This window comes from Henckelia pumila, chromosome 2 (genome assembly GCF_033568475.1).
Source record: "Henckelia pumila isolate YLH828 chromosome 2, ASM3356847v2, whole genome shotgun sequence".
NCBI lineage: Eukaryota > Viridiplantae > Streptophyta > Magnoliopsida > Lamiales > Gesneriaceae > Henckelia > Henckelia pumila.
In genome coordinates, this window is record NC_133121.1 from 158124866 (window position 1) to 158150882 (window position 26017).

General features: G+C 34.0%; 1 protein-coding gene across 2 annotated transcripts; it reads right to left on the minus strand.

Moving 5' to 3' along the window:
• Positions 1-21119: 21119 nt before the first annotated feature.
• LOC140885556 (probable receptor-like protein kinase At5g18500) lies at positions 21120-25096 on the minus strand. 2 transcript variants are annotated; one of them, XM_073292537.1, is made up of 8 exons: positions 24695-25096; positions 23272-23940; positions 23064-23168; positions 22831-22953; positions 22567-22737; positions 22269-22398; positions 21849-22061; positions 21120-21548 (listed from the first exon to the last, which is right to left on the minus strand). In XM_073292537.1, the coding sequence occupies exons 2-8, from the start codon at positions 23937-23939 to the stop codon at positions 21447-21449; spliced, it is 1512 nt and encodes a 503-aa protein (XP_073148638.1). In that variant the 5' UTR covers position 23940; positions 24695-25096; the 3' UTR covers positions 21120-21446. The 2 variants fall into 2 exon arrangements, with proteins under 2 accessions (XP_073148638.1, XP_073148637.1); XM_073292536.1 differs by having other exon boundaries at positions 21121-21548; positions 24690-25096.
• Positions 25097-26017: the final 921 nt, after the last annotated feature.

The following is a 26017-nucleotide window of genomic DNA, read 5'->3' on the forward strand; positions in this document are numbered from 1 at the left end:
ATTATTTTGAGTTTTATTTTCTCAAAATTATTAGTATTTAATTTTATATGATTTTAGTAGTCCATTTTTATTCAAAATAAGCCAAAATTATGACTTTTTATTATCTTTAAAATTTCATTAATTATTTATTTCGGGATTTTTAAATTAGTTATCAGATTTTAATTATTAGTTAGAGTTTTTAAGTTATATATTTCATAATTAAAAATCCCTATTAATATTTTATTATCCTAAAAACCTATTTTTAAATTTAAAACCTTACCCTAAACCTACCCAACCCTCACGCCTCCAAGCTCTCAGCCGACATCTCCCCCTCTTCTTCATCTTCTTCATCGATCAGAAATCTCCAAGGCTCCATAGCCGATTTTTCTTCGAAGTTTCAAGGTTGCTCGTCGTCCCGTTGTCCCGGATTCGTTCTACACGCTCCTATCTCTTCCTTTAACGGTGCAAGGCATGTTTCTTTCTCAAATTTTCGTGTCATATCAGTGGTTAATAGTGTGCGTGTGTATGCATTAGAATTATTCAAGGAAATTTCAGAAAAATTGTTTAGTTTTGGTTGTTATGCACCTTGTTCATGTTTTTCTTCCATGCTCACGTTTTCTTGCTTCATGACTTGTATGGCTGCTGGTCAAAGGTTGCAGGGGGTTCCTTAGGGTCCCTAGGTTGGTGTGGTTCGGCCGGTTTGGGCTGGAAAGGGGCTGAGGCACGTTGGTTCGATTTTGGTCCAAGGGGGGGGGTGCAGTTTAGGGTTCGGTGGAAGAGGGCTTCGGGTTTGAGGTAGGGACCGTGGCTCGGGCTGAGCCATGGTAGGTTAGGACCGCCCAGACGTGGGCTACATCTGGGCGGCGCCCCTGGCCGGAGCTGGCCGGCAGCAGGCCATGAAGGCCTGCTGCTCACGGCCGAGGGGAAGTCGGGAAAGGGGGGGATCGGGTTAGAGGTTTTGAGGGGTCCGGGTCGGGTTGTTGGGTCCGAGTCGGGCTCAATAAATCATGGGTCAAGTCTAGTGGGTCCGGGTCCAGGTTAAGTGAGTCGGGCTTGGGTATTTTTATTTTTTTAGTATTAAGTATAATTAAGTGTTAAATGGGCCTAATTAAATCCAAAAATTTAATTGGGTTCCATTTAATTATTTGGGTTAAATTTAATTATTATTGGGCTTATTTAAATTTAGTTAAGTTAGTCCAATAATTTTTATGGGCTTGGGGGCCCATGGAAGTTATTGGGCCAGTCTTTGGGCTTTTGGGCTCATTGGGCCGGAAAAGAATGTTAATGGGCCAGTCTCAGGATTAATGGGCCAGAATTTAAGAAATTGGGCTTGAGTGTTAGGGCCAGCAGTTCAGTACAATCCATGAGAAATTGCATGTGTCCTGAATATATATTTAGTTATTTTTATGCATGGAAGTTATTTTTAATATTTATATGTTAGTATGAAATTAAATTAAATATATATGAAGGACACACATTTTAGTTATGTACATGCATTCATGAAATAATTTTTATGGATGATTTAATGTTTAAGGTTGAGCAAAATAAAATAATTTTTATGTTGGAAATTGAAGTAGTGTGACAATTTAAGGGGGATTTGTTCCCACATGTGAACTATTGAAGGGCAGTTTACTTCCAATTTAAGAGGTGATTCGTCACCGCCACGTACGTTGGTTTACCACGCTGATCAGTATTTAATGTATGTATGGTTACACTATGGATGCGACCTTTCGATGTTAGAAAATACTTCGTTCAACATGGTTTATGTATTATTATGATATTTAAGTTGAATTTAAGTTATGTTTCGTCATGATATTCTTTTAAGAATTCTCATTCATGTATATGTTATGTATTAGTATTTAAGTGTTTTAAATTATTTTAAAACCTTGTTATGTTAGCATGTTGGGCCTCTAGGCTCACTACACTGATATGGTGCAGGTGAGTACGTAGAGGAGGACGTAGTACCCACCGGCGGCGAGGACCTATGAGCGGACATGCAGTAACCCCGTGACCGTTGTCTGAGTCTATGTCATGTTATGAATATTTTTATCATGGTTATACATTTTATTTAAATATTTTCAGTGCATGCAAATTTTATTTATTCCGTTTATGTCAGTATTTTATTTGTCAGTATTTTATTAAATGTTGGACTCAGATATTTAATTTATTAAAGGTTGCATTTTATTTAAGTTATTTATTTTTTAAATCTATTTATTCTGTGCATATATGTATGGGCATGTGTGTATATATTATTATTTAGTAAGTATAAAAAAAAAAATTCACATAATTATTTATATTAGAGAGTTAGGGTCGTTTCATATGGAGCTTCTTAAGGTAACTCTAAATCACAGAGATATAGAGTTAAAAAATAAGGTATCCCTTGAAGATGTCAAAAAGAGGCTCAAAGAAAGTTACAACGAGCATCCTTTGGCATGGTGGGATAGAAATCAACTCAAAGCTAGTCTTACTCTAAAGGAAGGCAAAGAGTATGAATTCGTCATATATAAGCCTATCCCGATGAACATAACAGATCAAAGGGATATGAGAATGATTATCAAGGAATATTTGGACCTTGTTCTAATCAAATAAGGAGTTTCACCATATAGCATCCCAGGTTTTTTGGTAAGAAATCATGGTGAAATAAAAAGAGGGAAACCCAGGTTAGTTATTAACTACCAAAGTATTAATAAAATCCTGGAGTTTGATGGAATACTTCATACCGAGTAGAGAACACCTAATTAGCTATGTACGAAATGCTAGAGTGTTCTCAAAATTCGATTGTAAGTCTGGATTTTACCAGATTCGAATGGAAGAAGGCAGTAAGAAATTCACGGTCTTCTCTACTCCACAAGGACACTATATTTGGGAAGTTATGCCTATGGGATTGGCTAATGCACCCCAGATATTTCAAAGAAAGATGGATAACCTTTTTAAAGATTATTTCAATTTTATGTTTATTTATATTGATGATATTCTAATAGCATCAAAAAACATAGACGAACACGTTAAACACTTAGAAATTTTCTCTAAAATTTGTAAACAAGAGGGACTAGTCTTATCTGAAAAGAAAGCAGTCATAGCAACAAGGAAAATTGAATTCCTTGGTATTGAGATTGATGAAACTGGAATAATTCTACAACCCCATATTGTGAAAAAGATAAAGAATTTTTCAGATAAACTCAAAGACGTAAAACAACTCCAGAGTTTTCTTGGAGTAGTTAATTTTTCAGGGATGTTCATTAACAACCTAGCCAATGTACAGAAAAGTGTTCAGTCCTTTGTTGAAAAAGGATGCTAGGTTTATATGGACCGATGACCATACTAAAGGGGTAAACCAATTAAAGGAGATATGTAAGAATCTCCCAAAAATGGCTATACCCGTAGATGAAGATGATCTGGTATTATTTACGGATGCCAGTGACGATTGGTGGGCAGCAGTCCTTACCAAGATCACTCCAGATGGAGAAATACCATGTAGATACTGTAGCGGTCTTTTTTCAGAATCAGAGGCCATCAGATGACATATCAACGAAAAAGTATTTTTTGCAGTTAAAAGCGATTTCGAAAAATGGCCATTATTTTTACTTGCTAAAAAAATTCACGCTGAAGGTTGATAACACCCAGGTAAAAGCTTTCCTAAAAAATAAGATTGAATCTAAACCTGAGAAAGCTAGGTTATTAAGATGGCAAGCATTATGTCAAAATTATATTTTTGATATTGTTTTTATTAAATCTCATGAAAATATTCTTGTAGATTTCTTAACAAGATATGGAAGGCAGTGATGTAGATTCCATCATGAAAATGCAGAGGCATCTCAGGGATCAACTTGGGTTGCTTCAAACCGAGTTCAACCAGTTAGTCATTAATGCAGAAATGGCTGGCAGGTTACAACAAGCTGATCGGATCAAAGTATCTAATCGTATTACAGGATGTTTGCAAGCCCAAACTCAACTATGGGCTGCTATTCAAGGGCCAATTGTGAGGGCTATAGAGAAACCATTGGTTTCTCATAAACAAGAAACGATAAAACCATTGGTTTTACAAGAAGAAATACAGCCACTGGTTGTAGAACAAGATGTTGAAAATTCTAATACCCAAGATACAAGTGCTAATCTACGATTAACTTTTGATGAATTGGATGAAGCAACAATTGATGAGAAGAACTCATCAAGTCAACCCTCCGCCTCTGGGGTAAAAGAGGAAGAGATCAATCTTAGGCCCAACACTGACAAGGAAAAATCTAAGATTGATACTAATTCATCTATTATTTCTCCATTCCAGGTTTATCAACAGAGGTGGGAGAAAGTGAATACAAGGAGTGAAATCAACCCGAACACTTGCAGAGTTGATGTTGCAGGAATATATCCAAGGGTTTGGCTAAAAAACAATGTCAATCCTAAAGATGTAAAACTCTGGTATGAATTTGGGGCTTTGGCCTCAGTTTATACAACGTCACCAAGATTCCCGGAGATATCACAGTTACCAAAATGGATCCAGGAAGCAGTCCAAGAAACATGGGCAAATAATGATCATTTGTCCAGAGGAGATGTGCTTGAGTTATACTTTTTTAGTGCAGCTCCAGAACTAACAGTAAAAGGATCACACGAACCCTTTCATTTCATCAAGTTGAGAAGACCTGACTTAAAAAGTCATAAATTTATTAATGATCCTAAAACTGAAGAAATACCCTTGGTGTCCACTTTCGAAGAAAATGAGATCTCAACCAGAAGGGCATGTGGTATTTGGGTCTGTCTTACTGAGATGGACAAAGTCAAGTTTCCATTCAAATTTATCAGAATTCTGTAAATAGTTCGTTCCTGTTAAACACAATGACAGGGAAAACTACAGCATTTGCGGAAGAACTCTTCGAAAAGAAGAGAAATCTTTTGTGGAACAACAAGCTGCCGGAGAGTAAAGAAACTCGCAGAAAATTTTGTAACATGGATCATATTGGACGATGGTCAGAGAATATCTGCCCAGAATTCCCAAATCAGAAGGAGCCAGAATTTGGAAAAACCTTTAGACCCCGAACGGATCGTAAGGATTTTTCCGAGACAAGAAAAGGTGGACAAGGACCACTGAAGATGCGTTTTCACAGGGGCCTACTTCAAAAGCAAAAGATGCCCCAACAACAATAAAACAGGCATGTGAGGAGAATAAAGCCAAAAAAAGTGGCAGACATGTGATTTCTCCACTAGTAAAAGATTCTATCAATAATGGCATAAAAAATACAAGACAACTGCCTCCTCCACTAGTAAAAGATGCCATCAATAATGACATAAAGAAATACAAGACATCTGTGAGATTTCCTGAAGTTTCTCGGTGAAACGAGTGGAACTACAGCTATAAATAGAAACATTTGAGGAAGCAGAAGATATCGATCATTCCCTTCAGTTTTCTTACAAATAAATTGTTTTAATATTTCTATTTCTATTGTATTAAGTTTTCTTTTATGTATTTCAAGAATAAGGCTACTATGAGTAGCTAAACAAGTTGTCTTCTCCTCTTCAAAGGAGTTTATTTATGTAATAATATTATGTCTGAATAAATTTCCTAAATCCCTCGTTTTTTCATGCTCATATATTATAATTAAATTTATATACCATACGCCTTAAGGTAGAAAATGAATTAAGGATATGCTGGGTGTCGTTGAAGGAACTTGTGCAAAAACCATCTGTTGCTACTGCGTGGTTGGAGTGTGAGGAGCACTTCATAAAACTCGACAGGTATGGTCCGACGACATTATGGTCAAAGAGGTATTTAAATTCAATTCATCTTACTAAAGCATGTTGGACCCTAATCTGGAGTATATCGGCTGGAAATCTTGCGTAACTAATAGTCTTGCATGGTCGGGACTGGTTCGATAGGTATAACAAAGTCACATACAAAGGATTAGTTTTAATTATTTTTAATTCAAATATGGGAACCACTAGGGAGTGAAAATAAAGAAAGGGGTGGGTAGGGAGTTAAGTTAAAGATAAGTTTGGTAGTGGGGAGTTTAAAATAATTTGCCCTATAAATAAATCATTAATACAAAAGAAAAGTTTGTTGTCGGTCCAAAATCAGAATTTATGTTTTTTCACACACTGATAAAATCATGTCATTTGTTAGAGGTCACTAATTGAGGTCAAATTAGAAATTAATTGATCTCAAATTTGGTTGAAACTCCATAATACTCTTTATTTAGTTTTTGAATTAAAAAAAGTCTCTAAAAATATGGTTATTTTCCAATGCTCAAACATCATGGACAAGAAAAAAACAGTGATCTTGGCGAAAATTTTTACAATACACGCTATCATTGATGACAAAGCGAAGAAAATCTTTAAATTAAAGAAAGTCACAGACACTACGAAGGAAAACAAATCGTCGAATGTGAAGAAGGATATGAAATCTAGAAAAGGTTCGAAAGTTTTTTGTTGAAATATGATCCCATCTTGAAAATCGACCAAAATATCGTTGTTTTCGCAACTATTTAAGGTTTTTTGAGTTTTGGTATTGATTTTTTGTTTCTTTTTCGAACTCCCGATTGAGTCCTTTAATCCCAAATTTTTAGGGTTTTGATTTTGATTGCGGTTATTTTTCTTGTTTACGTTATTTTTGTTTGTTAATGTATTTTGTAGTTTCATTAGAGTGTCTAGCCCGTGACACAGATGAATTCAATGTAGATGGACACTTATTGAGCTCGTGTTGTTGTGAGTATATTATCTGATGAACATAGATTGCTGAAAAACAAGTATGAATGATTTTTATTATGGTTATGTGTTTGGATTGATGTAAGTACAAAAATAATTAATTATTAGTAAGACATTTTATAAATTCAATGTAGTTCAATCTGTTATTTAAGCTTCAGTGAAATAAATTTGTATTATTGTATGTGTATTTTGTATTTTTAGTACAAAAATTTGAGATAATAATACATACTTTGTATAATTTAGTATAATTATTCGTCTGCCCTAGTCGATAAATTGGTCTTACTAAGATATATAATGTTAACCAACTAAAAATAATTTATGATCGGGTTAAGTTTGATAATGACAGTTAAGAATCGCATACATGTATATATATATATACATAAATTGATTATAACTTAAGATTAAATGGTTAATACTTTGAAATAATTTCGACTTACTAAGGCATAATACATAAAAAAAAAATAAGAATACACATGTAACTTAATTGATTGTAAAATTTTCCATTTAACATGATAAAGTTTTGGGCCACTAAGATCGATCTTTGCCAAATAAAAATAAATTAGTTTCGAATTTTTCTAGCTTTGGAATAATTCCAAATTAATTTGAAAAAATCACGAATGAATCGTCACCCAATTACATTAGTATTATTCATATAATGTACTTTTCCAAATGTAGAAAAGGAATATATTGTTAATTATAAAATGAGATCGCATATGGCGATATCATCCATTGACGAATGTAAACAATTTCATAATTAGATGTACTTCTAAATTTAAACTGTTGTTGAATTAGATATTTATGCATCGATTAGAGAAATTTGTAAGTCGATGCTTGTATTTGAACTCCACTATTAAATGTGTGATCATGCGATGTGGCACAACACATGAGCAATAAGAGTACATAAGCGAATTAATTGTGCATATAATATTTTACTTTCTGGGATAAAATTTTGGGTCACTAAGATAGACCTTGTCGAGCTAACGTAAATTAGGTTCGAATTGTCAATCATTGGAAACAATCTTGGACATTTGTGGCACACAAATAAGAAATTAGGAATAAGAGATTCATTATTTACACACGCGCGAATATGTTATGATTTGGTACATAAAACACATTTAGATGCTTTTGATAAGTTTTCTATGACGTCCCGTATTTCTCATTCATGATTATGAAAATATGATGCGGAAACATGCAGAATAATTTTTTATTTTTTTTGTAAAACATGCGTCGTGTTCGTAGGTATAAAATACCATGCATAAAATTAAGTTCAATCAAACGACTCAGAAATCTCTTGACTCCAAAACTTTTATAAAATCTATTTGGAAAAAAATGATGCTAACATATATACGGAAGCGACATAACTTTCTCATTATACAAAACTTGAAAATATAAAATATTCGATCTCAAAAATAGTATGCTAAAACATGATTTCAATTAAAAATGCATAACATTAATAGAATGCATAAAATTTTCATGAACATGCTTGACATATGGTTCTCAGACAGTGTGCTATTCAATTCTTTCTCGCCTCCTCGGTTACTCAGCCTATGATCAACTTTTAAATCATCAACTTCTTCGTTTTCATTTGCACTATCCAAGCATAGTGATTCTAAGGACTCAAAAAGCATATATAATAACGAGTACATAATTAAACCTTATAACATGCATTGGGCGTGACTGTATCGTAAAAACATGACATTTTTTTTTCTTTTGGTGATGAGATGCATGCAAATGTGGTAACTCTTAGAGTACATTCATTGGCCCATGATCATGAAAATCGTTGCACAACGTAAGTATAATATTTGATACAACCCATATTAGCCGAAGCCAATATGCATACCGGCCCATATTGACCGTCACTGATATGAACATAAACTTTAATTCTTTTAAAAATCCCTCCCCGAATCTAATCTCGGGGCACCAATCTCATGCTGTCATCACAAGTACACTCAAACATCAAGATTTATCTTTTCATGTATCATCGTATAATCATAATCGTCATTCATCATAATTCGTAAAACAACTTAAACTTCATCATTTCGTAAAACATAATCATATTCATAAACTTTTTCATCATAAAACTTCTTTCAATGCATTCTCTTTAAATTCTTCATGCTTACAATCATGCATGCTAAATCAAAATAAAAGCAAGCACGCCCCTAGCATTTCATAAAATTTCATTTCTTTCATAAGAACATATATTTAATGAATAAATAATAACATATAGATGCATACATAGCTAAATTGATTCACGTGAGTCGTTCTTTCCGTTCTTGATTTCAAAACTTGAAAATATTTCCATGAAACATCTTATAAAAACTTCAACGCCTTAAAAGACCTTAAAAAATGAATTTAGGACTTCAAAATGACAATTAAAAAGGAAACCTGTGGCAGCCCCTATCGCCGAGGCGCCTAGGCGCTAGGGCTTCGACCTTGGCGGCGCTGAGGCGCCTCTGGTTGGTGCCTCGTCTCCTGCTTGCTGCGCGAAGAGGAAAAATTACGTGATTTTTGGTCCTTTTCGATCCTAAATAAAAAAAATATTCACTCACACGTTGAAAAAGTCGATCACCTTCTTGAAAAAGTTTCAAAACTCGCAAAGGATTCGTCCGAAAACTACCCACTTCAAAACATTTGAATCAAAACTTTTGCTTACAACGTACACGCACCAAAAATTTGAGATTTCTAGCATCTCTTGCATCAATTCCCAAAACTCTTTATACAAAACATCAAGAATGATCCACGTTTCACAGTTCTACATTATGCTCTTCAAAGCCTCTCAAAAAATCTATACTATATATAATACATATACATTAACATGACGATTTTTATATCAGAATATCTATATTCTTGGATGGTGGTTTCAAAATATTGAAGAAACTTTCCATTTATTTGATTCGTATGGAAATCCGGAATCCAAAAATGCGATTATAGCCTTTTTATGATCGAACGATGTAAAATCCTTGAAAAATTGGAAAGAAAATATCAAAACTAGGGTAGGGGAGATGACGACTGTTAGCATGAAAAATAGAGAAAGGAGAAATGATTTTCATGTTAAGTTTTTAACTGCGTAAAGTTTGGACTCTTAACTTTTTTTAATTGGAAAAACCTGTGGGCCGAAAGTTGGCCCATTTACTTAAAAATACAGCTTTAAAATATTCCTCCCTAGAAATTAAAATTAAATATCATGCACCATTTTTAAAATAAAAATTTTCATAAAACATATTTGACTTAAAATTTCTTAAATCTTGCTCATAGGCTAATCTCAATTTTCTTCGTCACCGGAATTAAACCCATAGCTGACAAATATCAAAAACTAAATTTTTCATAAGAATTCATAATTTAAATATTTAAACACATAATTTTTTCATAATAATTAATTAAATTCTCGTGAGTGGATTTTTAGATTTTTGGACATTATAACTCTCCTCGCCTTAAAAGAATTTTGTCCTCGAAATTCGACTTACCCAAATTCCAACAACTAAGGCTTTCATCCCATCTAATTATAAAATCCTCACTTACATGTTTGTCTACTAAATTCTAGTATCCCATCAACACATGCTTCTATTGTGTGCTCTGATAATATATTCCCTATCGCACACATGTGCTTTTCCCCATCTTAATCGATCTTAGCTTTTATAAACCTTTATTTGTGAACCATACCTTAAACGAGCTATGAAGACTTAATTTTGTTTCGCTTTACTCTAAACTCGAGATTTATCTCACCATTCTTAGTACCATATATGGAAGTTCAAACATATACTTTCTTTGACATATACCAATATCTCAAGGCATTCTATACATAAAATGCTCGTCAGCTTTTTATTTTGAAGTATAATTGGAAATCCTAATCCCGAAAGTATCATTTATAAAATTTATTACAACCAAGATGTTCTAAGGTTCTACTCCCGAAGCAAGAAATTGGAAGTTGAATAACTCAACTTAATTAATGTTCACATGCTTAGTTATTTACCCTATAATCAATTTATATTTTGGAACAATAAAATTGATATACAATCTTATCTCAATCACATAGTAGCCTTCTATAACAAATTTAACATCCTCAAGTTGAACCTTTGCTTTTCATTGCAAAATTACGTCAACTGATCTATTTACATGCACACCAACAAATATAGAATGCTTGCAAGTCTTAAATTTCGAGTATTGTTTATTCATAAAACCCAAAAGTAAATTTAATGTCAATCATCGCATATAAAATTAAGTCTTCTAGAATCAAGAATATGCTTAAACTATTTTATCTCTAAATCTACGTTTAGTTGCGGCTTAAGACATCTACACTTCCCGTTAGAAGGAGTGCAATCATTTGACATGTCCTCATTTTAAATTTTACTATCCTATAAAGCCCAATAAGTAATTCCACATCAATGTCTAGCACAACTACATCATCAAGCTGAATGATCAAGGAAAACCAAGTTTGTTTAAAAAAATTTCATCCAAAAACTGGAAATATGCATTTCTCCAAGTTTTCTTACATAACAATGTTGTACAGAAGCCCTCGAAGCCTGTCGCAAAACCTAAAGCCATGAATACATAAAACCAATCAAATTCGCATTATGAACCTGAATAATAATGTTCTTCAGTTCCTGGACTCGATGTTTTACCAACGATGGCACAAGAATTTTCCAGTGGAGGGCCACATAGCTCATTCCATGTAAAATAGGATTTTGTCAAGATCTGGAGTTGAGGACCGAGCGGAATTCGCCTTGTCAATTTATTGTAGGACAAATTCAAATAACTCAAAAATGTCAGGCTCGAGAAACTATTTGGCATTTCATCAGAAATGCTATTTCTTGAAAGGTCAAGAGATTCCAGCTCTATCATGTTACCAATATTTTTTGGGATCATTCTGCCTAAGATGTTTCTTGATAGATTTAATGATCTCAATCCAGCAAGGTTGGTGATTCCAAAGAGTTTGTTATTGGAAAGATCGATGTTGCTAAATTGTGAAAGAATGGTGTCATATTCAAGTTCTTTCCATTTTGTTGTCACCAATGCACTTTCCATAAAAATTCCCAAGAAATATGAGTAGTAAGTAATGTCACCGTTGAAACTCAGCAGCTTGGTTTCTGAACTCATGACTGTCATGTTATCGAGACAATTTGGTATAGAACCAGAAAATTTGTTGTTTGACACGGTTCATAAAATTCATGAACACAACTGGTGTGTTAGTCAACCCAAATGGAATTACGAAAAAGCTAATAATGCCCATACCTAGTGCGAAACACTATCTTAGGGATGTTTGGATCACGAATCCTCATTTGATGGTAGCCATATCTCAAATCAATCTTTGAGTACACAAAAGTACCTTGCAACTGGTCAAACAAATCATCAATATGAGGCAAAGAGTACTTATTCTTAATGGTTACCTGATTCAACTAGCAATAATCAATGCATAGACGCATGGATCCATCCTTCTTCTTGACGAATAGGACTGGTGCTCCCCACGGGGACATGCCAGGGTGGATATATCCCTTCTCCAAAAGATCTTGCAACTGTTGTTTCAACTCTCGTATCTCCGACAGATCCAGACTATACGGAGCTCTAGAAATCGGAGTTGTCCCTAGTACAAGATCGATCCCGAATTCCACTTCTCTGACTAGAGGCAAACCATGAATCTCATTAGGGAATACATCAGAAAATTCATTGACAACCGGTATGTTCTCAATGTCCAAAATTCCAGTGGTTGCATCGACTGTGAAGATAAGGTAGCCTTCCAATCCTGACCCCAAAGCACGACAGAATCTCAGAGCTGACACCAAAGGCATTGTGGGTCGTTCTCCATTTTCGTAGAAAAACCAAATGTCACATCCTTTCGAATGAAATTGTACAAGTATTTGATAGCAATCGACAATTTTTTGATACAAGGTCAGTACAAGATCATAAAATTTTCAGTCAAAACATAACCGCTCTTCTAACAGATAACCTATAGTTACGCGCTCTGGAATCACCTACTAATCAAGCTTAAGCATGCAATAAATATCTTAAAGCACAATAATCAATTAAAACCAGCGGAAACTCAAATAATACAACAATACCACCGACGGAATACAATCGGTACCGAAATCAACTATAGATAATTGTTATACAACCCGATCGAATGACAATACTAAAATACACTAACATAAATCTGGTACGGAACAATCCCAACACAACTGCAGCTCAACGACCGCTACCTCCCGGTCCATCCAACCAAATCCCTGTCCCACAAAATGGGGTGTATAGAATCAAAAACCGAGGATGTGAGCTAACAATGCTCAGTACGAAAGTATGAGTATACACATGCTATGAATGCTAATGCAAATTAACGGGTACCGGAAACCTATCACAGTAGAAAACTCTGCCCAAACAAGAGGCGCCATGTTATATAGAACATTGGGCCTTTACATCAGGAGGTGGCTCCCATATTCTAGTCCAAATAAAAGGCAAAAAGATGAAGAATGTATGGAGTAGAAGGAAGCCAAGATAATTATCTGGCAATGCAATGCAAATAATATTTTTAGTTACTCAATACTGCAAAAATTGAAAATATCCAATTCCCTTTGCTTGAATCCTGAGTTCCTGTTTTCTTTGATGCATATCTGGATACTTATCTTCTGCTTAATTTGCTTGCACCTAATATTAACCAAAAAAGTCTTTTTGATCTGTCCAAATAAATGTCGAACTTGGTTGAGAGTATTTTGAAACTTGAGGACGGAGTTAATGAATTTATGAAGCTTACAAATTGCATGATTTTATCAAAAGTTAGGTGGGTAGATGAGATTGGAAAATCACACACACACGAGAACTCTTGAAAAAATTAGCCGACTTGTGCATTGAATTATATAATATAAAATTCGGAGGCCGATTGTATTGAACAATATTATGTTTTCTTCATGTGTGTTTTATTGGTCATGTGAACAATTTCATTGTCCGCATAGTGTTTTGCTCGGGACTAGCAAAAGTCTAAGTTTGGGGGGATTTGATAAATGTATTTTATGCACTTAATTTGCATATGATTTGACTTGGCTTTTGTGATGTATCGAGCGATTTTATGCGTATTTGTTTGTTGTTTTTGTGATATGTAAGGAATGAAAGTTAAGTACCGAGAAGAGGCGAAAGAAGCAATCACAAAGCAGCAATTGTCCAAAACTTATTGCCGATTTTTCAAAGATCCAAATTCGATCTCCAATATTCAAAATGAAGTATAAGATGTTATGAAGCTGCTATCCAAATTTCAACCCGATGTTACGCACTGGAAACAAAGCAGATGAGCTGCAGCGCCTCAAGAAAGAGCTGCAGCGCTTGGAGTTCGAAATACTAGCGTTGTAGCGCTAGACAGGAAGCGCTGCAGCGCTACCTGTGCAAGAAACACAATAGATTTTCGAACTTTTAAAATTCTTGAGCTGTCGGGCTTTATTCTACGGGCTTTTGGGAGATATAAAAGAGAATCATACGCACAATAGAGAGGTGAGAAGCGGCACAACAACAACACACACGTGAGAATCGAGAGAAGAAGAAGCGGCACCCAAACAACAGAACCACACACAACTACGCATTCAAGGAGGCTTGGGACACGGATTTGAGACGTGAGAGAAAACGACAAGGGATAATCGAATCAAAAGAGACAGGAAATCCATCTGGGGACGGAGAATCAACTTTACTTTATGATTTTTATTATCTGCCTTGATTTATTATGAGATTTTTGAATATGTCTATGTGTTTAATTATTTCATTATAAACTTATTGGTTGTTTTTAGAGATTTACGGATCTTGATTTGATTTTCATGTTTTGAATATTATTTTGTCTATTATTATTTGTTCGTAACAATTTATTTGTGTATTCTAGTTTTGATTGCCTTTTAATTTACTGGTCATAAATTGAATGTTAAATTTATTTGAAATTTGGCACTCGGAATAGGGGATTTTGAATAGGATCATAGGAAAACACAAACTAGGAGTTTTGTAGAGTTTGGAAAGGCATGAAGTTCCTTTGAGGTCATTGAAAGATAACCATAGAACTTGATTAAATTATTTTGTTGTTTGATTTCTGATAGGGATATCAAAATTGATATTAGAATAAATTTACTTGGCAGTCGAGAGAGACAGAAAATAACACTTAAGAGTTCTTGGCCTATAAATTGGAATAAGTGATATTATCAGCTGATATGATTTACATGAATGAAAATTGAGTGAAATCTTGTATCTAGAACCCGTCTCAGATCGTGTACCTAAAGCCGTCCTTGAAATTTTGGTTCATTTAATTTATTTTATTTTATTTTATTTAAAACTTTGATTTTCTAAACAAAGTTGAGATTATTTTAATTATAAGATTTGGTATGAATATAAATTTTTAATCATCGTGGAAACAATACTCCACTCATCATACATTAAAACTTGACATCGTGCGCTTGCGAGCGAAAAATACGCAACAGTTGTATTCAACCGGTGGTATGGTTAAATTGTTTGAGTTTCTACTGGTTTTAATTGATTATTGTGCTTTAAGATATTTACTGCATGCTTAAGCTTAATTAGTAGGTGATTTCGAAGCAGGTCACTACACTATGTTTGCATGTTTCTATGGCATAGTTTATGTGCATATATTATGTCACGATTATCGAGCCTGTACCTTGATATAACTCTTAGTTGGGTCGCTCAGTCCTGATTTCTTGAGTGGATGGTTTGACCCGTTTGGTTACGGGATCTGGTCACCTATATCCACATTTTTTTTTTCTAGTGTATGAGCCACCTCCTGATGTGTCCCCAGAAAATATAACGATCGAGAAACCTTGTGTGTGCTAACATATGCTTGAGGTGTAACCATATGTTGCTTTTAACCCACGTTTAGCTAAATGGGAACCAAAATTGGAATGGATTGTGATTACTAATGGCGGAGCCAGGATCTGAAATCCACCCGGGCTAAAATTTTTAACGAGAAACAAAAAATAATGCATAAGAATTAAAACGATGAATAAGATACTTGTTTATTATAGTCTTAAAAAGTTTTTCATTAATAAAATCTTGGATAATTTTTTTTGGAATCGTATTTAAGATTTAAAATTTTTTGACTGATATCACAATTCAAATTTGTTTTCAATATGACATCATATCAACAATATATGATCAGCATGATGCATAATGTAATATAAATAGAAACTTGAACCGAAAAAACCATTAAACTTTTTTATGAAATCAAAAATTGCAATTATAAAAAAATTCTTTTATTGCAATGCAGTCAATTTTAAAATAAAGCAATATCACAAAGCATAAAAAAATTACTCAGCAAAAAGAAATCTACATTATAGAAGTGGAAATATTATTTAAAAGACGGAGATTGACATAGATGAAAGTTAAATTTAATCAAATCTAATCAAGATGACAAAGACGAAAAATCCCAATTTTGATACATATGGGTTATTTAATATTTTTTAAGTGGGCTACATGTGGGCTATTTAATTTTTTAAATTTTTCTACCCGGGCTAATATAACATTGATTCAAAAATAATACAAAAAAAATATTTCAAAAAATATATATAATACATGAAAAAAATTTGAAAATGGGCCACCCGGGCTAAAGCCGGGGTGGCACTAAGCGTGCCTCCGCCCTTGGTGATGAGGAAATAGCCCCTTCGTCCAAGTTAAAAACACCATGATTTGTTAGTATTTTTAAATCACGTAAAATACGTAACAAAAATATGGAAAAAATATATCAAAACTACCTTTGAGGGCCTTTTGTAGAGGTATGTGTTGTAGTGAACTTTCTATCTTTTGTTGTTTCTCTGGTGGAGTCACAAAGTCCAAAGAATCATGTGACGGGAAAATAACCGCTTTGTCCAATTCAATAACACCATGATCTGTTAGTATTCTTAAATTACGTAAAAATGCAATAACAGAAATATGAAAAAAAAAAAAAAAAAAGAATCAAAACTACCTTCAAGGGTTCTTGTACTGGTGCGTGCTCTAGTCCTCTAGTGGACTTTCTCATATGCCCCATCACTATTTGAAATTTTTTCTCTGATTGTGAAAATCTTCCGTTATAGTGGAGTTCCATCCGTTCAATAAGGTATTCCATATTTTCTAATTTGGAGTCTGTGTGTTTCATTGTTTCCATAATGGCACTCTTTGTTTCAACATAATCACGGATTTTGGATGGATCATTTACAGTAGACTTGTGTTGAGGACATGGTTGGGTAGATACACCATCATCTGCACGGGGACTGGCTACAGTAAACAACTTTTCCCTATAACATCAACTCAACAATTTTCTTCATAACTACATCTGGGGAAGGATCTATAAATTTACCATTTATACAATACGAGGGCAATAATTCATCAGTAGTTGGTGTCAACATACCAACAATATCCTCCACATTTAATTTAATTTAATTTAAATCTATAAATGTGAATTAAATATCATATAATATCAACTACATAAATTTTAAATAATTTAATACTTTCCGTTTCATATGAGTTTGCATCTGCGACTATCTTCACATGTGTCGGTGATGCCTTTTACTTTATTTGTTAGTTTTCCATCGACACATTTGAGAAAGTTGTAAGTCATTGCCCTCTTTCTACTTAGCGAAGGTGCTCGCAATACCAGGTATACATTCACAGACAAGTATCTTAAATTAGTAAATAATAAGATAAGTTAATGCACATATAAACACTAATATAAGCCATACCGAATAATACATTAATTTCACTTACTTGTAATGGTTTGAAAAATCCACTGAGATTATAACTCGCACCTTTGTCACATTTTTTTGATTTCTTTGATTTTATAAGTTTCTTTTCCTTTTCCACTCATATTTTTTTCTCAAACTCCTCAAAACTTCCTTAAATGTTACTGTACATGTTAGGTTATAAACTCATGAGATGTTCATCCCAAAAGGCTTACCTATTGGGTGTGGTTACCTCAAGTGTTTATAACCAACTCTTTATTAGTTTAGTATTTCAATGTGGGACAATTGTAACATTGCCGACCCCTTGAAAATCCGACGTCCGTGGCAGCCCAATCTAGACGGCTTTCACTCACCTTTTTTTTTTTGAGGTAGCCCTTTCCTAGTCACCCCTTCTGCATGACGGCCCACTGTAGACGACTTTCACTCACCTTTCTTTTTGGTGGTAGCCCCTTTCCTAGGTCGCCCCTTTCGCTACGCCGACTCTCAACGAGAGAACCAAATGTTAGGTTATAAACCCATGAGATGTCAATCCCAAAAAGCTTGCCTATTGGGTGAGGTTACCTCAAGGGTTTATAACTAACTCTTTATTAGTTTAGTATTTCAATGTGGGATAATTGTAACAGTACCCCACATGTACTTGTTAAAATTTTCTAAATCTTAAACCAACTACATCAACTTCATATCTATAGATGGATTCTTTTTATTTTCCTAAGAACATCAGCAATAAAAAACAAACAGGACCACTTCACCTTTTCTAGATTTACATCATCCGCATGTTCATCACTAATTTTTACTAATCGAGCCTTTACATCATTAAAAAAATACTTGCTTCATTCTATTGAAATATCTTTGATAAAATTTCATGTTATCCACAATTATAGGAAAATTATTAGAACAATCAAATCATGTTATCAAAGCATACTCCAATATCGAAAACCTTATCAGTATCTTGCGGACCACCATCCAAAACTCTTTTTTATTTCTTATATATGTCTGTTGGAGCAGTAAATACCACAAAATTTGAATAGATATATTAAAATCTTCAGCACAGTTTATTAGATTTCCAAATTGAGTCCTCAAAATCATGAAATCAAGCTCGACCTCATTAAAAGTTTGCAATATAGTTTTTTGATATTTTATTGTAACGTGGATTGCACTGAAATTTTACAATAGAAGTGTCTATTTCTTGATAATAGTGTCATTAGTTGTATATGCATGCATATTGATAAGCAAAAAAAATTATTAATCAAACATATTCAAACAAAAAAATGTATCAATTGTCTCCGATTTTAATTTTAAGTGGCTGAAAAATTCATTCACAGCAACCGAAACTAGGAATTAATATCTTGAATTTTTTATCTGTTCAACAAGGAAACAAAACTAAATTTTCATGATAAGATGATCCAACGGTAAAACATAATCGTGAAATTAAAGATTTCACGAGCTTAGCAATCTTGAATCCAATTAAAAGTGCATGCATACAAAAAAATTGAAAACTTTGTTCAATCCCAGAAACATATTCACGTCCGCCACATTATATTTCTCATGACATTTCTTTTCACCCATAAATACAAATGATGGGTAAATAAAATTATATTCATCAAGACAAATCCTAGGTGTCGATAACCTTAGGCTATGCTTGGTAAGTATGATGGGATTATTAACGTGAAGATAAAAGGTGGGATAAATATATTTTTTGTAATACCACGGGTCCACAAAGGACAGTAATCCGGTAGTTTGTCCCAAAAACAGTGTTTTTATGACGGGCCCGAGGTTATCCCACGAAAAATTAATCAGCGAGTCAAATGCAGGACAAGAAGCTAATCCTACCTTTATCCCTGCAACCAAACGTAGCCATATTTACACTTACCCAAACTTTTTCTTGCTCCATTCTCACTTTTCTTTGATTTAGTCTTCACTTGTGACGCCTTCCAATCAAAAAGAAAAAATTATACACAAAAAAATAAGAACAACTCTCAAATGAAAATCCACAAGTAAAGAGCCATTAAATAACAATAAAAATATTATTTTCCAATATTACCTCCGTGTAAGCAACGTTATTTTGAATCCAGAAAAGAGAAAATGGGTGTCGCTGAATTTTGAGGGAGAGAACAGAATAGGGGTGCGGAGAGAATAAGGGTGGGGTTTAAGATTTTTAATGACCCGTTTCCTGCTTTTCTTTTGTTTGACCCGTTTATGCAAATAAATTTTAAATTCTTTTGTTAGATATAGTAGTTTAATTTTGAATATATGTATATATGGGGTGGGGTAATTTTGGCCTTCATGCCAATTTAAAAAAAGAAGTCATTTTTCTAAAGAGTTGGTGTGAGAGGGTTATGTAGCTAAATTTCCCATGGAATTTCTGAGCTACATTTTATTAAAAATGTTTATACAAGGAGTTTGGAGGAAAAAGGTCTATCGGATATTTTACGAGGAATTTTTATGATTAATGTTTGAGGTGTCAATGGCTTATTAAGTTTATGACTTATGAGTTATTTTTGAAGCTTACGTGTTGAGAATAAATTATTTTAATATAAAGTTTTTATAAAAATGAGAAATGCATGTGATTTTTATTACATGTTTATTTGTTATTATACGAAATAACTAGTTGGGCTTCTAAGCTTATTATATTTCATTAGGTAAGGAAGATTGAGTAGTGTTTGCTTGCGAGAATAGCAGTTCAGAGCTGAGAGATACTCATTCGAATCTTAAAATGTTTTCCGCTAATCGTTCAATATTGATAATTTGATATTTATGTTCTTTTTAGAATTTTTAGAGGAGAGATGTGATAAACAGAAATTTGGATATTTTACGAGGCACTTGTTATTAGAGCCGTCAATTTGGTTTAGATCCGTCGAGTTTATCCCGGCCCGCCACATAATTTAAGTGGGTTGAGTTGAAATTTTTTCAACCCAACAAAAGATGGGCCTAGATGGGCCAATCCGCCTAGGGCCGCGGGCCTGAAAAATTAATAATTTATTTTTATTTTTATTGCTATATATGTATTTTTTTTAATAAAAGTTGTGATTTTTTTTGTATTAATTACTTTATATAAAATTTACACATGAAATCAATAATTAAAATTTTTATTAATATATTTCTATTAATATTTATTTATGAAATGATATCTATAATTAATTATAATATTATTTATTTATTTTTATTTGTCGTGATCCAACCCGCGGGCCGACCCGCCTAACCCGCAACCCACCTTGGATTGGATTGGGTTGAGGATTTTCAGCCCGCTAGGATGGTGGATCAGCCCACCATCGACTCGCCAAAATGTGAGTTTTTGGTGGGCCGGCCCGCCAAGGGTTGGCCCCTTTGACAGCTCTACTTGTTATTAGAAAGTCATATTATCATTTATCACATTTTATTTGGTACATTTACATGCTGCAAATTTCGTGTCAAATAATAATCTAATAATAAATTTCAAAAGTAGCAATTTGTTTTCCTTGATAATTTCTATACAGATTATCATCACAAAATTACGTAAATTTTTTTTAAAAAAAAATGATTTCATCGTATTCTTCTACTAACGACACAACGGTGAAATTTGATTACTCCAAATATTTAATTTTTAAATCTATACTATTTCTCTTTTAATTTTTAATTCATAAAATTATTTTTATAATAATAAATAAATAATAATTACTCCAAAAATATAAAACCTATCTGACGGAATGCTCACATGCGATAAGAATAGGAAATAAATAAGGTTTTTCCTTTGTTTCTTGTCTCCTAATAATAGATGGGAGTAGATAATTTCGTCATTTTGTATCACAAGCTATTTAAATAAATTATCAACTGGGAAAAGGGCCGCCTTTAAATACAACAAGAATCCTAGTAGAAAAGGTAAATGGAAATATAAAAAATTACAGGAACCAGCAAGCACAATATAAAAAATATTAGAGAATAAAATATTAGAGAAGAAAACAGTTCTCATTCTACCATTTGGCCACATTTCTTGATCAAATAACTCTTAGCCAGAACTAATATTTTTGCTGCACAAATAGACATTTATATTCACAAGATTTCTTCAAGTTTGATCCTGTTCAACGACTGTTTTTGCTCATCCCTCACTTAAGATCTTGATTATCGCTTTTGATCTTGATTATCGCTTTTATCAGTGTCGTAGTTCTCTTGCTGGGTATCCATCTCAGTGCTGCTTGCTCGGGTTCTTCTATGCCTTCGATCCTACACGATGAAGTATATTAACCATCAAGAACAAGTCATTGTCCATGTTCGACTAAGAAATTCGAGTGTTGTAAAGATGGATAAAATCAAGAATATTCAAGAGCTGTTGATACGACACATGATGGAGGAAATTTTATGGCCAAGTTTCAGAGTCTAAAAAAAAGGCGAAAGTATTGTCTTATAAGCAAGAATACAGTTGATGCCAATCTAGTGTAAAAACGACAATATCGTACTGTTGGGTCTGATTCAATTGAATGCGACTTAGATGACAAGATTGGTTAACATAAACTGCACACTAACCTCCCTTGGTATAGGATATTCTTCTGATTCGAGCATTCGGACAACACGGCTCATTCTAGGTCTCTTATCGGAATCTGGATCGACACATCGCAAAGCAGTCAAAAGAGCCCTCTTGAGGGCTCTAGTTGACGGTCTTGTTTCAAGGTTTGGGTCTATCACTTCTTCCGATCGCCTATTACCCACCATCATTTTCAGCCAGTCGACCAGATTAACCTGCAAGTTTCTCATTTAAAGCAACTGAAGTTCAGAATGCATCTTCACAGGTTCAAATCTCCAATTTCAGACGATGTTTAAGTCAACATATTTCTGGTAAAAACTAGTGCTCTCTGTGTATCAAAAGGCATAAATCAATCACCTAAATACAACATATAATATTAGAACACTAGAGGAAGAATGACTTTAGAAAAAGTAGACAAATACCTCTGGAGCAGGACAGCCATAGTCTACTGGATCCCTTCCAGTAATTGCTTCTAATAGAAGCACCCCAAAGCTATAAACATCACTCTTTTCATTTAAAAGCCCAGTGTTTGCATATTCCGGAGCCACATAACTGGCATACACAGATACATAGTTTTAAAGAAAGAAAAGAGAATGACGGACGTTTCTATATTGATATAACTTAAAAAAACAGGGATTCAACCTTCGAAATGGAGCACTGTAGAGGCTCCAAAGTCAAGGAAAGGCCATCAAATATCGAACATGAAAAATGAAAACTAACCCAAAGGTGCCCATGACTCGAGTTGTGATATGATCCTTTCCAGATCCAAGCAGCTTTGCCAGACCAAAATCTGAGACCTTAGCATTGAAATCTTCATCAATCAAGATATTGCTCGACTTTATGTCCCGATGAACCACTTTTGGTTCAATTGCTTCATGCAAGTAGGAAAGACTACAGGAAAAGTGTCACGTGTATTAATATCGGTAATGCTAATAACAAAAAAAGGCCAAAGATTTGTTTCTGGAAAATTAGCAACAAACTTACGCTTTAGCCGTGCCAAGAAGCACCTTCATTCTCGCCTCCCAAGTAAGGTATCCATGATGACGCATAGCTCCATGAATCCACTGTTCTAAATTGGCATTGTTGACGTACTCGTAAACTAGCATCCTGAAACACTAAGAATAAGTTAAATAAGGTCATATCAAATGTTATATTTTTAAAGTGAAAGTTGATTCGAATGGCAAAGAAGATAAATGTATTTCAACAATAGTATATACCTATGGGTCCCTTCAATGCAGTATCCCAGAAGTCGAACCAAATTTTTGTGCCGCACATGGCCAATAGCTTCAACCTCTGCTCTAAATTCTTTTTCTGCTTGACCTCTGGTTGGAAAACATAAACCCATTAATATATCAATGTAGGAAATACGACAAAATTGCTTGATAATACTAAAAAAACTGTATCTGAAAAATATTTTGAACTTACAGATTGTTGAGGAGCTTTTTAATAGCAACTGGAGTGCCATTAATAAGCTGTCCTCGATAAACAACTCCATAGCCACCCTCTCCAATAACATTCTCCTTAGAAAATCGGTTTGTTGCAAGTTCAAGATCTCTTAAAGTAAACCAATGACCCCAACCCAAATGAGAATATTCAGGCAAACCACTTAAAGGCGAAGGAGCAGCTATCGAGTGTGATGAAGATGGTTTATGTACAGAAAAGGTTCCAGAACTCCCTTCCACAGATTTTGATCCACAATGATCTTTATCAAGATGATTGAACGAACTTGATTGACTGTTGCTGTCAACAATTCTCATTTTCGGCATTCCTAGATGGACTAAAACCTTGTCTGATTCTTTGTCACTTGATTTGTCATGAATGGTGAGAAGAATCCCATCACGTGGAACAAATTCATTGGTTGATACCCGCTCGACTCTCACTTCCGTTATTTCCTTTGAAACAGTAGGTATTTGGCTGAGGGGAAGAGTCTTTTCTTGGGAACTTGTTGATTTTTTTCTTGAAGCGAGATAAAATGTCAACATTAAAAGGATAACCACTATTAACAACCCAACCATTATTCCAATTACTTGCCATACTTCGAGACCGAAAATTCCAGAATTCTGAGAGAGTCCAGCGTTAAGATCGGAAACCATCCTTTAATATGTGGAAATAAAATTATCAAAATCAGCACAAGGAACACAAAATTGACTCTTATATGATGCAACCAACAAAGTTGAGCAAGAGATGGATAGAGTGCTACAGGACTTCAATCATTTCAATCTTTTACTATGGGATCGAAACACTCGCTCGGTGAAAAAATTTGTTCATGCTCACACCATCATCATTAGTCAGGACGTGGTTTGTGTACCATTCTAATCGGGCAGACCCTACGGGCGCGATGAGTGGCAAGGGAGGCTCTCAACTGAATAAATTTTTAAATTTTATGTGTAATTTATTTAGAAGTCCAAGTTTCACACCCCTAAAAATACAGTAACAGAGATCACCCGGAGCCCCTTGCATTTTTCTAAAGATTATACATGAAAGATACACAATATGCAGCTTAAAAATGTGTCCCTGCTCCTAAACTTTCGGCATTTAAGATCAGCCCCGTAAAAGTCGATATCCTACATATTCAAGCAATGTCTTTTCCAACAGAAATCGAACCAATCATATAATAAATGAAAAATGATTGCCTAGGTAAGAAAAGAACAAGAGCATAACAGGACCCATTAACCATCAAGTACATCAATAGCACAATGTAAACAAAGATTAAGCATAAATTTCCATCTCTAACATCTTTATGCCCCAGAAAATTAATACACTAGGGGAGAAAAAAAGGCCCTTTAACAACAAAATGCACTTTGTGAACGAAAAATAAGACGAAAAGAAGGGGGAAAAAGTACCTGACCAGTGACCAGTATATCTCAAAAAGATCCCGAGAAGATAAATAATATGACCCTTCAAAGCCCAGATCTTGAAAACCCCGACATCACCATTAAAATGGTCAGCAAACCTGTCACCCAAACGTATACCCAACCTCAAAGAACCCACATCTCTTTCAAAATCGAATATTTTCTCAAAAACAACTCCCCCGATGGAAAAATCTCGATGAATTTTCTTTTTTCTTGGAGTGTACTTTTGGACACCACTCTTTTAAGACACTTATCCGGATGACAACAAAGGTGTTCTGTTTACAGAGACAGTACAGGTACAAAGAACGCTAAATGGCGCTTATATTTAATGGGTTATTAATTATGGGTTCATAATTGCAGGTTGTGGTAGTTTCAGTTTAAGGAATATGAATATGAACCTGAACACGAACACGAACTTTGCATCCATATACATATAATATATATATATATATATATATATATATTATATATATAATGGAAGGAAGAGTGGAGTTATCAGTGTTAGGTGATGACAAAGTGCCTTAATTACGTTCCAACGCAACAGTAAAAAGGAAGCATACGGAGAGATAGGAGGTATCCTTCGACTATTGGTTGGCACCTTTTTTTTATTCAAACATATATAAATATCTATGATATCTTATAATAATTGAGAGATACATAATAATTGTATTTGGTATGACAAGATGACATAATGTTTTTTTTTTCTCATTTTACCCTCACTTTAACTTTTTTCTCACGTTTTACCTCTATCTTCGTATTTCATTCTCTCTGCCACCTTCGTTTTACCTCCATCTTCCTATTTCATTATCTCTCACACCTTCCCACATATCCATGACAACACTTTTCCACTAAAGTAAAAAAGAATTGAATCGTCCAATTCTGAAAGCCAAAATATCAAGCAAATATAGGAAGTTTTTTCTCCAATGCAAGGGTGTGTTGCTACTGTTTTTGTTTTTTCTCTTTCATATCTTTGTCAGATTTTTATGCTTCATTATAGTGAATTTTTTTGATTTCTTATCATCAATCTAATTTTTTTTTTACAATTGGTACTATCACATTTTATTAATTACACACGCATATCGTGTGCCACTGTAGCTAGTAATAACTAAAAATTAACCACTTTATTGTGAATATGACATTTAGTGCAACATGACACAAGTTTTATTTGATGAGAGCGAATACGCGATGTGTGTCTAGATATAATATATATTTTTTACAGTAATAATATAATATATTCATTATTATATTATATATATAAATATTATATATTATATTTTTAATTAATTAATTTAATTCTGATTTTACTAATTACGATTTTT

Excerpts from the sequence above, each read along its gene's own strand:
- LOC140885556 (XM_073292537.1), bottom strand. The coding sequence starts at position 23,939 with ATGGTTTCCGATCTTAACGCTGGACTCTCTCAGAATTCTGGAATTTTC. Across the intron at positions 22,062-22,268 it reads ATGGCTGTCCTGCTCCAGAG|GTTAATCTGGTCGACTGGCT; the intron begins GTATTTGTCTAC and ends AGAAACTTGCAG. Across the intron at positions 21,549-21,848 it reads AATATCCTATACCAAGGGAG|GATCGAAGGCATAGAAGAAC; the intron begins GTTAGTGTGCAG and ends TTCATCGTGTAG.